At 41.7% G+C, this 15,608-nt stretch overlaps 1 protein-coding gene across 1 annotated transcript in view; it reads right to left on the bottom strand.

The window, feature by feature from the left end:
• The window catches only part of mrvi1 (murine retrovirus integration site 1 homolog), a 42,519-nt gene that overhangs the window by 1,335 nt on the left and 25,576 nt on the right, over positions 1-15,608 (bottom strand). Inside the window, exons 14-31 of the mRNA XM_050053719.1 lie at positions 14,911-15,017; positions 14,724-14,785; positions 13,143-13,307; positions 12,843-12,920; positions 12,675-12,718; positions 12,432-12,488; positions 11,737-12,192; positions 11,503-11,581; positions 9,092-9,209; positions 8,897-8,927; positions 7,059-7,199; positions 6,710-6,841; positions 4,462-4,612; positions 4,090-4,139; positions 3,656-3,790; positions 2,416-2,477; positions 1,600-1,722; positions 1,265-1,393 (exon numbers count right to left, since the gene is read on the bottom strand). Of these exons, the coding sequence (XP_049909676.1) occupies positions 1,265-1,393; positions 1,600-1,722; positions 2,416-2,477; positions 3,656-3,790; positions 4,090-4,139; positions 4,462-4,612; positions 6,710-6,841; positions 7,059-7,199; positions 8,897-8,927; positions 9,092-9,209; positions 11,503-11,581; positions 11,737-12,192; positions 12,432-12,488; positions 12,675-12,718; positions 12,843-12,920; positions 13,143-13,307; positions 14,724-14,785; positions 14,911-15,017 (2,120 nt within the window). The remainder of the gene's footprint in view (positions 1-1,264; positions 1,394-1,599; positions 1,723-2,415; positions 2,478-3,655; positions 3,791-4,089; positions 4,140-4,461; positions 4,613-6,709; positions 6,842-7,058; positions 7,200-8,896; positions 8,928-9,091; positions 9,210-11,502; positions 11,582-11,736; positions 12,193-12,431; positions 12,489-12,674; positions 12,719-12,842; positions 12,921-13,142; positions 13,308-14,723; positions 14,786-14,910; positions 15,018-15,608) is intronic.

Genomic DNA, 15,608 nt, shown 5'->3' with positions numbered 1-15,608 from the left:
TGAAGAACAACATTTTCTCAGTAACTGTAACGTACTATTTTTCCCTTACCTTTTTTCCTTACAAATGTGTGATCATGACCATCCAGCTTGTGGCTGCATGTGGCTCATAGGTTTGCAAAATGACAAAGTACATCTTAAAGGAATACTTCAACCCCAAAACCACTATTTGTATATCAGTTAGTCACCCTAAAGACGTGACTTTAACTTGTTTTTCTCACATGCCTTCAAGGTGAACGAAGAATCAGCAAATGACAATGAACTGAAGCAATGGGAGTCCATGTTTAACAACTCAAACTCAATCATACAAACTCCCACACAACTCCCACATAATCCAAGTCTCGATTATCCAGTTGTAAGCATTAAATTAGTTTTCTTTATGTGGTGGCTGGGCTCAGCCTTAGAGATAGGGTAAGGAGCTCCGACATCCGGAGGGAGCTCGGAGTAGAGCCGCTGCTCCTTCGCGTCGAAAGGGGTCAGTTGAGGTGGTTTGGGTATCTGATCAGGATGCCTCCTGGGCGCCTCTCTTTTGGTGTTCCGGGCACGTCTCACTGGTAGGAGACTGCGGAGTAGACCCAGAACACACTGGATGGATTACATATCTCATCTGGCCTGGGAACATCTCGCGGTATGAGCTGGAAAGTGTTGCTGTGGAGAGGGACGTCTGGGGTGCTTTGCTTGGCCTGCTGCCTGCGCTACCCGGCCCCAGAAAAGCGGATGAAAATGCATGGATGGATGGATGGATGGATGGTGTGTATGGGAAGTACTGAGTATACAGCAGGATAAATGAGACTTGGATTATACTGCACAAGCTGTGTGAGAGCTTTTAAACAGATGTTTTGATGTAGTTTTGCTGTTGTTAAACGTGGACCCTTTTTAGTCTTCAGTTCATCTAGACTTTTCTGCATTTTTGGATTCTTCGTTCACCGTGGAGACATCTGAGAAGAGCAAAGTTTTCTCAGGAATTCAGTGTAACACAGGATGAGTAACTGATACACAAACACTCATTTTGTGGGTGAAGTATTCCTTTGAAAATTGTGTAAAATTAGTGTATATTTCTTAAATTCAGCAAACTGAAGGTCTGAGATGTGCCACACACAGTAATGAGAGGTCTTATTGGCATGTATACTCATGGTGTAGATGAGCTTTGGGTACACTTTTTGCATTGTGAATGGAAGTTAAAGACTGGACATTTGGCCTGCTTATGTTAACGCTGTCAGAGAACAACATGCTGAATTTATTTTCTATAACAGCAGATTCAGTTTACCTGCTTGTGTTTCTGTTCTTTCCACTCTCTTCATCCTTATTTTTCGATTCCAGCAGCTTCTCTGCAGCGTTCTCCTCTTCCTGCTTCTCCTCCTGGAGCACTTTACTTTGCTTCAGTCCCTCTTGGTAGCTGCATTTGAAATGTTCGCATTTACCAGCAGCATCAAATGATATACAGTAATATACTGATGTCCTATCATCAGGCAGGCTCTGTTTACTTAATATTATATACACCTGCACAACAGCAACATAACTGAGTCCCATAAATGTGGTGATTTATGATAAACAACAACAGTGTGTTTGTGTGTAGTTAAGGATGAGGACAGAAGGCCTCACCCTTTGTTGTACGCCTCCTCTTCGATCTTTGCCTTGAGCTCGGCTCTGATCTCGGCTCTGATCTCCTCTACGTTTACAGGAGGCTTGGCTGGCTCACTTTCCTGCTCCGACACACTCTTTCCACTGCATTGTTTCAGATGGGAAAGAACAGTCAGCCTTGGACACCACCACCATCACAGCAGACGTTATAAAACTGAGAGGAGTGTGCTTTTAGGTTCCATCACAACACCTTGGCTTTGTTTATAACTTCCAAACTGCAGTAGTGGCTGAATGATAGCAGTGTGCATTACAGACACAATCAGCGAGTACTAAGAGAAAAAAAAAACACGGAGCTGGCACTTTGCACATTTGTTATTTCTATTCTTGTCTCCTTGGAGAACATCTAGACACTTGAGAGCTCTACTCAGGCTCACTTTATAACCAGGATATGATTGGAGCCTGGTGCCTGGACTTTGTCAGACTCTTTGCACAAATGTTTAGATTACGACCCAGGATAGCATATCCATCAACTGCAGCAGGGTCTGATTATTTTTTATGCTGTCAGGGTTATTTTCACTCCAGCGGGGCTTTCTCTGCACTGTAAAACACATCCTGAAGGTCACACAAACAAGACAAAGGTCCCACTGCAGCACAAAACGCTTTTGATAAGAATGATTACAAGTTCAGGCTCGTCTTGGCCCATTGTTTCAAGGTCTGTGTGCTGACCTTGGGAATCAAACAATGGTATGTGTACATACTGTACATGCAGTCACGTGTGCATGTGCGTGTGTGTGTGTGTGTGTGTGTGTAAGCAAAACACAAATACATAAAACATACCATTCTGCTGCCGGTTGAGCTGCCTCTGTGGGAGCGCTGGCTTTCACATCATTCGCTTCACACTAGAGAGGAGAGAGTTGAATATTGATGAGGAATACAGTTGCCCTCTAACAATGATACACAGTCAAAAGGTGTGATAGAAATATTCACATCCTTTACTTAAGTAAAAGTACCAATACCACAGTGCGCAAAAGTATTTAGAGCTGAATTTACTTAAAGCTTAACTTTGGTACTTTTCAACCTAGACACTAGATTTCCCATGTTTTTGTGTCTAAGTGACAGACGGAGAAAACAATTTTTGAAACTGGTCCAGTAGTCGAGCAAGAGTACTGTTGTGTAACCACTCAGGACATTCGTGCTCTGTCATTCTGCAAAAAGATGAGCTCCATGACTGGTACATTATTATGGTACATTATTATATGAGACGTTATCTCCAGACGTTATTGAAGCTGTCTCGATGCATCTGTAACATCTTGATGCATCTGTAACATCTCGATGGATCAGTACCGTCATTGCATTGATGCGTCAATGTGAAAGCTGCACTTCACTTTCCTAGCTGGTCAGGGTGGAGCTAGTTTCAACAACGTTATACAAAGTTAGGAAGTTTGTTCAAAAACTCAAAAAATATCTGAAACATGACAGAAACCCCAAATAGACACTGCTTTTGATTATTGTATTTCATAACCTTATCATATGGTTTTTAAGTTTAAAGTCTTAAACTGTTAATTAAATAGTAACTTCAGCTGTCAGATAAAAGCAGTGTAATAAAAAGTACAATATTTGACTCTAAAAACAGTGGCTAACTATGAAGTCATATAATTTGGAGTTAATCAAGCAAAAAAAAACAACTTAAATTTGTACTTCTTATGTAAAGCTCTTGCGTAAATGTATTTAGTCACTTGCCACCACTGACAATTATTATAGATATGACTTTGAGCAAAATCTATTACTATAATCAGTGAACTACAGCAATATGAGACAGAAGTTTTTCATTCTAAAACACAATTTATCCTTTTTGAAATACAAAAAGAAACACTACAACAATAATCGGTGTCCTTAAATTGAACTAGTAAGTAAGTGTCCTAAGATAACTCCTACATATGTTTCTAACTCATTGTGCATATCTTTTACTCAGCAGTCATTCTGGAGAGTGGGTGTCACAGCATTTAATGCTTGATGTGTCATTTCCCATCATTTTCCGACAGGACAGAACAGGACAGGACAGGACAGGAAGACCTACCAGGACAGGAAGAGCAGCACCAGCCGTGGGTCCCACACTGGGGCCAGGGCCGGCTGTAGCTGGGCTCTGACCCGGGATGTTCAGGAGGTTAAACTTGGGCACCACCGCAACGCTCACCCTACGTCTGGGCAGAGCCTAGAGAGGTGAAAGAAGACAGAAAATGTGCCAGTGGTAAGAATTTAAAAAATGAGAGTATCAAGGATGTAATGTTTTAAAATGTTTAACAACACAGACATGATGATGTCACAGAAAGACAGTTTCATACATTACACAGGAAACACAAAAGAATTTTATAAACAGGACGGCATGTGGATATTTTGGGACATTTTTAGCCTTTTGTGCTAATTGGCAAATGTTAGCATGCTAGCACTGTAAATTAAGATGGTGTACACGGTAAACCAAAAAACATCTCTTAAAAAAACTGAAGCGCTTACCTTTCCCAGGGTGAGGGACATGGATCTTGACGGTCGTGGAACTCCATCATCTTTGTGAGGACATACGAAGAAACACAGAATACAGCACTATGTAAGCACAGAAACCAGTAATTTCATGCTGGTATTGTTTTAATGCTGCAGTGAAGCTGCTCAGTAACACACCAGTTACAGAGGTTACAACGTTGCCTGGTGAAAATATTCCTACAGAGCAGCAATGAAGCAGTGACACTAAAAAACATGCATGCTTTATCAAACCCTTGCCTGGATAAATAAAGTTAGAAAATATTTTTCCATTTACAAGCATGAAACCCTTTCAAAACTATGTCCTGTAATGTCTCTGTGTTTTCTTGTGTTTGATGTGAATGTGGTCACCAGTGTCCACGGAGCCTCCATAACAGCGGTTTGAGTTCTGGTTGGCGAGCTTCTTGAACTCCATCAGCTCTGCGTGGTCCTTCTCGTACGTCCTCTTCAGATTCTCCACATATTGCATCATGACCTCAGTGGCCTTGTTCATACGTTTCTCCTGTTATACAATGAAAAAGAAAAATGATCTTACTAACCAGATGAATATAAGTCAAATATTAACTGACATATTCTTGTTTCATGGTTTCATGGTTAAATTTCCCTTAAAAAAAACCTGTCTCTTAATATTCAACTTTCTTCAGCAGTGAGTTGTGAAGTCTGTCTGTAAGCTGTTTGGTGCTGGGCGTGCAGCATACAGGGTTTACCAGAAGTTTTTGCTGAAAGCCTCTGATGGCTGTTGGAAACATGGTTGATGAAACAATGTGCTAAAACAGGCTAAAAATCTCCTCCGAGCTGCAAAATTAGGGGATAATTTACTGTAGTTCATCTGTATAAACAACAACTTTTACATTACAAGCAGTTATTTGATTCTTGTTTCACATCTTACAGGTGAGATGTTAAAGAGGTAATAAATAAACACCAAACACATTGAGACAAACATGGTGGAAAAGGCTTCATGGTAACACTAAATCCTGCTTCACATATTTGCAGTTTCCCTTTACACAGTATGTGATACTGTGACACTGAGGACGATCACACATCAAAGTTATGTGCTGCGAACACAAACTTGTGAAACAGTTTATTATCTTAATATGATATATGAATACACACTCACCGGCCACTTTATTAGGTACACCAGTTCATCTGCTTGTTAATGCAAATAGCTAATCAGCAAATCATGTTGCAGCAATTCAATGTATTTAGGCGTGTAGACATGGTCAAGATGACCTGCTGAAGATCAAACCGAGCATCAGAATGAGGAATAAAGGTGATTTAAGTGACATTGAACGTGGCATGGTTGTTGGTGCCAGACAGGCTGGTCTGAGTATTTTAGAAAGAGCAAAGACCACACCTGGTGCCACTCCTGTCAGCTAACAACAGGAAACTGAGGATACAATTCGCACAGGCTCACCAGAATTAGACAATAGAAGATTGGAAAAACATTGCCTGATCTGATGAGTCTGGATTTCTGCTGTGACATTCAGATGGTAGGGTCAGAATTTGGTGTAAACAACATGAAAGCATGGATCCATCCTGCCTTGTATCAACGGTTCTGGCTGCTGGTGGTGGTGTAATGGTGTGGGGGAGATTTTCTTGGCACACTTTGGGCCCCTTAGTACCAACTGAGCATGGTTTAAACACCACAGCCTACCTGAGTATTGTTGCTGACCGTGTCCATCCCTTTATGACCACAGTGTACCCATCTTCTGATGGCTACTTCCAGCAGGATAACGCACCATGTCACAAAGCTCAAATCATCTCAAACTGGTTTCTTGAACATGACAATGAGTTCACTGTACTCCAGTGGCCTCCACAGTCACCAGATCTCAATCCAATAGAGCACCTTTGGGATGTGGTGGAACAGATTTGCATCATGGATGTGCAGCTAACAAATCTGCAGCGACTGTGTGATGCTATCATGTCAATATGGACCAAAATCTCTGAGGAATGTTTCCAGCACCTTGTTGAATCTATGCCATGAAGAATTAAGGCAGTTCTGAAGGCAAAAGTGGTCCAACCTGGTACTAGCAAGGTGTACCTAATAAAGTGGCTGGTGAATGTATATTAATGCCATTTAGCATGTCATTTTCTGAACAATCCAGACTGTTTTAGCAGTTCTATTATTTTCCTTTAGCCACGTAACTTGATGATTACTGATAAAATCTCACCGCATGAATATTTTGTGCAAAGTAAAGTAAAAGTACCTCATATATGAAGTACAGCACATGAGTAAATGTACTTTGTTGTATTCCACCACTGATGACAGCAGTGCAAAGGACAGACAGAAAATGTAATCTAAGTGGTCTGGGGTTTTAAATAGCTTCAGACCTTTGTACTGCAAAAACAGTAAATTTGATCTTTAACTGATGTTTGCTTTGGCCGGCACGGGGTCCGCCACAGCATTAAGATAAAAATCTTCCCCATAATTTCTTAAAATGTTGCCAAACAGGCGTCTCAGTGGGCCCGGGACATCCTGAACAAGACAGTATCTTTTAAACAACAAGATGTACTGTATATTTACACAATGCAGCGTTCTCTTTATCTGTCGTTGACTGTGCTGCATCTCCTCAGTTTACATGTGTTTGTGTAACTGCACCTGTCGAACTGCTCCCACAATCTCTGATCTGCTGGAGAGCCGTGTGGCCAGTCGGTGCAGCACAGCTATTGTCTCTATTAAGCGCTGGTACGCCTCACGCTGCTCCAAGTTCTGCCACTGTGGAGAAGTCATCTGCGAGAAACACAACAACATCTTGTTACAAGTCTCTCGGGACAACACAGTGTACATCAGTGTCCCCCTCTGTACCTGGGATTGGACTCGGACAAGATAAATATTTACTGTGGGACTATTCCAGGAAACATTAAGCAGATGAACGAGCACTAAAGAGCCAGAGGGAATTTTTCTGTGCAAGTTAATCTAATATCAGCTGCTGTTTTCGAGGGCTGACCTTCAGTGCTCCTTTGAACTCTTCTAGTTCTTTCTCGGTGTCTTCCTCAGTCAGGTTCCTCTCCCTCTCTGCCTGTTTGAGCCGCATCTCCAGAGTGTAGTTGTCGTTACGAAATGCCAGTGACAGCTGGACGAATGCGTTCTGTGGGGAGGAAGTTACTGCAATATAACTCTCACAATGGCACATTAACACAGCACATTAAACTCAGATGAGCTGCTGCTGATGGCAACGCACCAACTCTGAGGGATAAATCAGAGGGATCCATAGGAAACTCTCCCACAGTGTGGCACACGCACACACGCAGGCTAAATAAGAGTCAGTGCGGTTGTTTACGTGATACTAATATGCATTTTTATTAGTTAACGACGTGTGAGGGAGAATCAAGCAGCCCTGGAGATGAGCATGGGGAACAAGCTGTGATTCTAACATTTGACCTCTTGATGTTTTGCTGCGTTGATCAAAGCCAGTCTGCACAGTTTTCCAACATACATGGGCCGCGGCTGAGAGGAAATATATGACCTCTCGCTGTCCCGGTCCAGACGCGTCCCTGAGGGAGCAGTGAGAGGGGCTGCAGCCCGAGCCCGAAAGCGTCACTAATGTTTGCATTTTTCTCCACAGGAAATCACTCTGAGTCTCTTCGGTCTGATCAGGAACAGAAAAAACACTTTCCTGTTGGCAGAACACTGCCAAGCTCAGGCAGACAATTTTTATGAAGGTGTAATTAACTACTTTGGTAACAAAACAGGTTATCATAAACATGGAGCCGCATGTGGCAAATGTTTGCAGTGAGTAGAACAATGGATCTGACTGCTCTGTTTGAAACAGTGTTTGAACACAGTTCACTGCTCAAAGTAAACAGATTACTGTTGGCAGTCGATTTTATGACCCATTGTATGATGACTCATATACACAGTACTTGGACTGTGGAGCAGTTAGAAATGAGCATGAGATTATTAAAATGAATATATATTGTTTGGAAAGCAAAACATGGCATGAAGCAAATTATAGTTTGCCATATAACAGTTCAAGTTGTGAGTAAATACCTGTATTTGTAAATAAGCTGGCTCTAACTACTATTCAGACCGGCACCAAAGTGACTTTTCAAAAGTTAAATTGTTCAAGAAATATTTTGGGAAATATGCTTTTCTGCTTTCTTGCCAAGAGGAAGATGAGAAAACCGATAGCACTCTCATGTCTGCTCACTAATGCTTGATCCATTTGTTTTGGGAAGCTGGATTTTAGGAGTTCCCAGTCAGAAATTTCAACTGGAACACACCTGAAGTCAGATTTCCAACTTGAAAAGTCAGAGGAACCTCACCAACCATGTCCTCAAAATCCAACATGGCTGCTCCAACAGCTGTGAAAACTGTAGTAAGATACAGTTTATTAGCACTTCTGTCTCATTTGCATATGTATGCAGGATCTGTGAGCAACAGGACAAGATTTCGGTATTGGAAATGTTCTAGTTTCTGTTTGTAGTCAAAGTAATGTTGTACATTTGAGCTGTAGAGGCTTATCGTCGTTAGTTCCCAAGATTGAGCAAACAGGCTGCTAACTCCAGCTTCATGTTTACTGTACAGATATGAGAGTGATATTAATCTTTTCATCTAACTCTCGACATGAAAGCAAATACGTGTATTTCCCAAACTGTCAAACAGGTCCTTTAAATAGCAGGCGAGCACAAGCAGAGCACCACAGGAAACAAAATGAGCTGTAGCAAGCATGGGAAGGCACTGAACTTTCAATACTTCACAATAAAGGGTGTTTTTGTGATTTTGTATCTTTAGTTCTTAGTAGATTTAATGACTGAAAATCAACAGATGAGATCAAATACTAACCTCAACTTCTTTTTCAGTGAGTGGAGGAGCACTGAAATGAAATGGAAGAGGATCTGTTAGTATGGTGAGTAATGTACATACAGTATTTGTACTCAGTACAATTAGGATGTATGGAGGGTTATTTTTAGTGATTAGACAGGAAAAACAAGACAAAAGGTAAAAGTTAACATGAGCAGCAGATGGTTTGTTACACACCAGCCCGGTAGACCTCGGTGGAGTTTGAGTTTTCTCAGCATCACATCTGAAATGTTTGGCATGGCGTCGGACTTCTCCTTTGCTTCACTACTGGCTGAGTTTGGAGAAGATGGAGCACCTGCAGATACACTGTTACATGAATCAGTCTTGAAGAAAATACCAGGTCTTTTTCCAAAGATGTTTTGAGTCAAGGCTGAAGTCATTGAAACAGATTTAAAGTCAAGTACTGTTCAAGTCTACTTTAAACCACGTCTTTAAAGGTAGACTAGGTAACTTTTAAATGTACTGAAATGTAGTGTTACAGTGGCACAAGTAAGGTGAGTAGTGAGTTACTGTACACAGCAACACAGTTAGTCATCACAAGCTACTGGTCATACCAGACCTTTTTTGGCTGCAGCATCAAAACCCCCAAGTTTTGATTTGAAGAAGAGTGCATTCTATTTCTAAGAAATTCAATTTTTCATTTGATGAAAGACGGTGATATTTCTTCCTTTTAAAAGTGACATAGTCTCACTTTAAAGTCTCCAAGGCTGACTTTTAAAATTTGAATCAAAATTACACATTTGTACAGTCTCCTTCAAAGCTGTGCTGATGGTTAGTTAGGTACTATAAACAGATCTTATAAGGTCAAACCCTGAGGCTTGAACATTTTGGCTTTCTCAGATGTCGAGTCAAGTTTTTAAACCAGGGGTTCTCAAAGTTTTGATGACTGAGCTCTAATTTTCACAACATCATGTGCAATATTACTTTTTAATATCATGCAATATAATTTCCTCAATCATGTGCAATACTACCTCTCATTGTTATATCACATTCAATATAACATTGATCATCATGCGCAGTCTGCTTTTTGCACCACTTTCACTTTTAGTAATGCTAGTACTTATCTTACTCCTATTGTTACTCTAGTAGGCACTGGTTTTGCTTTCTCTCCTTGAAAACACTTCTTATCTTGTATATTTGTATATTTTGCCAGATATTTATTTTACTTTTGTTTGTAAAACTGGGCCCAGTGACTGACCCTGACCCGGGGAACCCACTGGTTAAATTGTAGTTACTGTTCTTAGTGTTACAATAATCTGAAGCATTCTCTGGCACAAGAATTTCCTTTGGGATAAATAAAATTCCATTGAATTGAATTGAATGCGTGTTAAGTGTCAGCCCTGTGATAGTCTGGCGGCCTGTCCAGGGTGTACCCTGCCTCTCGCCCAATGTCAGCTGGGATATGCTCCAGCCCCCCTGAGACTTTTAACAGGATATGCGGTTACAGTAAATAAATGAAAATGAATGAACTGAATTGAATTCAGGGAGACAGCACATCATTTAGGGATGCACAGAGTCATGACATATGGGCCTCTAGTTTCGCAGACTGGGCGAGGCGGAGGCGCAGCGCACCTGCGCTTCGCCAACTGGGTGTGGCCAGGCGGATTTTGCAAGTTTGGCACACCGTGCGTGCTGGCGCAGCTACTCTTCCTTCCCACCTCTGTCCCTCCTACCTGCGCAAGTCGGAAAGAGGGAGGAGAGAAGGCGTGGAGTGGGTTTTACACACATCACACCAATCAAATGAGCCCCTCTCCTCGCCCTTAAATATGCGGCGCGAAGGCGTAATGAGAGTTTACTCAATTCGCCATGGCAGAAGAGAGCGGCAGCGTCAGACGGCCAAACTTCTCCCAGGAGGAAACTGATGTTTTGCTAACTTTAGCTAACAGCATTTGCACTGATAATAAAACGCAATTCCCGCTGCACTTAGGGGGTGCCATGAGTTGCCATGCTACTTGTAGCTTTCTACAAGTAGTCATTCCTAACTTGATGCTTGTTAGGGTTTGAAGCTGTGGCTGAGTAGTGTATAAAATGATACGATTAAAAGTTATTGATTGATAAAGATATTAAAAGTGAAAGTATTGAAATGAACAGCATATGATTACAATATAATGCAGGCATTTCATGTCACGTTCAGGGCCTGCAAAAGATGTTTCTTAAGGGCTGTCATTGAACTGTGGGCCAAACTTTGAGCATCTTTAGGCTGTCAAGTCTAAGTATAGTCTCAAGTCCTAATTTTATTGATTTATTTGTGACTCAAATCCAAGTCTCAGGTCCCCAAAACACTCAAAATACATAAAACAAATTCCTCATTTCATCTTCCACTGGTGGTCTTTGGCTCACACGCTTTAACAATCATGCCATCTGCTGATGGGAAATGCAAACAGCATGTATTTCTCTGTTGTGAGGTTGCCAGTAAACGGGTGGCACAGAGGGAAAAAAACAAGAGCAGTTTAGATCATCATCATTTTCTGACTGGAACAGATTTTCCCTGAGATTCAGGAAGTGCACACACCCTTGGCGACATTGCTGAATGTACCACTGTAAGTACTTTGTCTTACAAGGACAAGAGGGAAAACACGGACTGTTACCTTTTTCCTGTTCGGCAGCTTCACTCAAGTCTGGTAGCTTGGATCCCACAATGCTTTGGTTCCGCATCAGCTTGTGCTCCTGTAAACCCCCACACACACACATACACACACACACACACACACACACACACACACACACACACAGGAGCAAAGTGTTTACACAACATATTCCAGGGAAGGCCTCGACTACAAAAGCAGGCAGTAAACACAGTAGCATGTAGTTTACTGCTTTACCTCTCTGAATTTAGACAGTGTCTGTAAACCCCCCGGCTGGGTGGGGAGGTCCTTGTACCCTGAGGACTTGAAGATAGCATCCCTGGGTTTGTCTGAGAACGTATCCTCGGGTGTAGGAGGGAAACTCGGTGCTCCGTTTCTAGAATTAAGGCTGCCTACAGCATCCCAGGAAACAGCCCTCATAAGTGGAGGAAAGGCCCCGATCGTCTTGATCTCTGCTGTGCAGGGGGCCAGTTGAGTAGGGGGTCGGGGGACAGGCTTGGCCACCCCTGTAGCCGGGGCCTGGTTGGGGTTTCGGCCTGGACCAGATCCCTCGTCCGCTTTACTGCCTGCTGGAGGACTCTTAGGTACAGCTGGATCACAGTTCTCCTTCTGAACAGCAAAGCGTGGTGTTAGAGTCCCAGAGGACACTTTCCTCTTCTCAGACGGCTTCCAGTCCACCAACAGCCTGTTACCCTGAGGTTGGCAAGATAATAACTATTAGTAATACATTTAGCATTCCTGTAGTGAATTACAATTGCAGGGGATCAAAGTCATTGGGATTCATCCTCTGGGGAGTATCAATGTCTGTATAAATTTTCTCCTTTCCCCTTCTCCTCTACAAACCTTCCAATCTGGCATGCATTAGACAAATACTGACTTTGTCATGTCTGTGTTAATAAAAAAAACACAGTGACTGAATCTGTTAATCTGACCTCCTGATCCTGGGTCGTTAAGTCAGGCTTTTCCCGCGCTGAAGGAACCTCCAGATGCTATGAGAGAGTACAGCATGGCAAATTTTCTTGTGTTAATAAATACATCTTAGACCATTTTAAAACACAGCAAAGGGAAGTAGAATTAACACTACCATTTTAACTGGGGAAAATGAGAGTCCATCAAAAAATATCTGCATTACAAGTCAAGCCATGATGAGTGAATGTGGTTTATAGTTTCTTTACCTGCCCGGCTGGCTGTGAGCTGACATGTGCTGCCTCTGTGGGAGCTGAAAGAGCAGAAAATAACCAACAAAAACATTCTTGCAAACTGTGATGATCAAAAAGTAACAGCAAAATAATGTAGAAAAGTTATTAATGAATAGTAAATAGTCATTTTAAATAGCACATTACCAGTTTGAGGGGCTACTGTCAGTGAGCTGCTTCTAGATGAACACGGTGAGGACGACGGACTTGGAATTGGAGACAGACCTTTATAGAAAAAAAAAATATATATATATATATAGTGAATTAAACACATTTAAACACAGGACAAACTGAGTTTAATGCGACTGTCAACTCTTTGTCAAGGTAACAAACTAAAAAAATAGAAAATTAAATCAAACTCACCAAGACAGCAATCAACGCATGCTTCAGAAATTATCTATCTATGCACAGTAAATATGTGTGTGTGTGAGTGTGTGTATTCACTACCTGTGGGTGAATCAGTGAGGGAGCGGCGACCACGGCGTGTCAGGAACCGGTCGCTGACCTTTTTGGCCTGTTGGAGCAGCTCCAGGTTCTTCTGCCGATCCTCCTCAGAGAGCTGCAGCTCCGGCAGCTGATCTTTCACCAGGTCGATCACATTACCTGTGCTGTCTGAGAAAGACAATACACACACACGAATACACACATGCACAAGCACATTTGTCTTGATTTTATCTGTGTTTTTAGCATGCCAACTTAAAAGAAAACAAAAGGCAGTTATAGACAAAGAGCAAAGTTAATCAGGCGGCTTGCTTGCCTGTTCAAACATCAGGTAATACGGCTTTAAAAATACACATTTTGTACAAGAAAATTTTGGGCACAAGATGTTAGGGGGCCTATTATGCGTTTCTGTATTTTGTGTCTTAGTCTTACAATTATGGATGCTCACATTAAACTAGCCAAAGTTTTAAATAATGAGGTAAACGTATGTAGAAGTAATCCCTGTAAGCAAAGAACCCAGGTTTCCTAATGCTCTGAACCCTCTGATTTCGTCATATAGTCATCTGCAAGTGTTTATATTATGAAGCGTACACTGCTACATGCTAACATCCCAAAATAATGTAATGTTGATTGCTGATGTCATCAATTTCTCCCTTATTTCGGATCATTTTCCTGCTGGAACATGTTCGGTTGTGTTTAGAAGATTTTATTGGTGATTTTTCACGGTAGAAAGTGTTACATTACAGTCATTACTCGGCTGCAGTGACGATGCAGAGATGTTGAGATATGGAAAACCCCGAAACACTGACCAGTCAGAGCACACTGGGCGTTTTCGGGAGGGTGTCCTTATAGACAGGTGGTAAAACAGAGCGTCTCAGACAGCGAGTGAATACAGGTGTTTCAGCACAGACAGCATGAGGAAAATAAAGTGTTTTTGACCATTACAGCATGTAAACATGTTCTAGTAGAAACCATAAATACAAGTATGAACCAGAAAAGTAACAGGTCCCCTTATAAGTCTGTAAGCGCTTTCAAAATGGACTCATTAGAAAAAGATATTTAAGAGGGATTCCTCGGTATTAAGTCTCTTGCCAATAAATAATTCACAGATGGATGTAAGCCAATAAATCAGGTGATGAGGTTCAGCCAAGTCAGGGATGTTTTTTTTATCTCCTCTCCTCTAAAAGGGCAACAAGCTAAACATCAAAAGCAATCTCAGCAGCAGAACCATTTCAGGCATGAGGGAGGACACACCGACAGATTCATCTCTCAGGACACAGATGACCAAACTTAGACGAAATGCGGTGAGGCTTCTGGTGTAACTACACTGCATGAGAGCATTACTTTGATTTTATTCACTCTTGGAAAGACAGATCTTTCACTCACGTTAAAAACGTTGACTTAAAAACAGTTCAACAAGCAGTGAGTTAAATTTTATGGACTAAAGCAAATGTTGCTGATGATAACATCAGAACAGCTCTCACAGTGGTTATCTTGATATAATTAAAACTGCAGTGTGTGTGTGTGTGTATATGCGTGTGTGTGTGTGTGTGTGTGTGTGTATACAGGTTTTCAGGGTTTACCCACCAACTGTGGTGATTGGTCCTCCCGAGGAGTTTCTGGCCATGCGAGCTCTGGGACTGTGCGGCCTGAGAGAGGAAACAGTAATGAGTGGGACACATTGTCCTTGTTTACTGCCAAAAAAAAAAAACAGACAAAAAAAAACAAAACAGAAAACTATTTATTATCAGTGTTTGAGATGGCTGACGATTACCTGGTTTGCTCCAGAGGGCGTCCATCCTGTTGGACAATAGTGGCCTGCTGTGGGTAGACGATGGTGGGGGCAGTCATGACAACAGCTCGACTCTCGCCTGGTGCAGACTATGCAAAAAACACAACAATACAAACGTGTCAAAGTATGTTTTGCTTTGATCTGACACAGCATTGTTTAGGAACATGCATTATATTAGCACAATATTAAAGGTCTAGAGTGTAGGATTAGTGCCATCTAGTGGTGAGGTTGCAGAACCAAAAATTTTCCCCAGTAGGCCAAGCATGGACTAAGCCAGTGTTTGGGTTGTCCTTTATGGGCTACTGTAGAACAGCATGGCAGATATTACATACCATTTCTGCCAGTACATGCTCCTTTAACAGACAAAATAAAGGAATGAAAACTAGATATTGACCAAAACCCCCCCCAAAAACAACACTCCTCCAGAAGATGCAGTTTTTATTGTGCTACGGTGGAGCATGTTCCCAAACAAATCTCACCACCTGGTAATACAGCCTGAACTGCAGGGACTCTGCACACAATTGTGTATACATGAAAGATTTGCGTCTGCCATTGTGATCATCTCAAAAAACAACAAATTCAACAGACACTTCAAAACTTCTCTAAATGTCTCTAAATATAACCATGGGTTTGGTTCAAAAGAGAGCCCTCTGGGATGTTGTGTTTGCAGCAATTAATGC

This window comes from Epinephelus moara, chromosome 1, assembly GCF_006386435.1.
Source record: "Epinephelus moara isolate mb chromosome 1, YSFRI_EMoa_1.0, whole genome shotgun sequence".
NCBI classification, from domain to species: domain Eukaryota; kingdom Metazoa; phylum Chordata; class Actinopteri; order Perciformes; family Serranidae; genus Epinephelus; species Epinephelus moara.
Note: the sequence above shows the minus strand (reverse complement) of the source record. Positions and strands in the feature narration are given on the sequence as shown.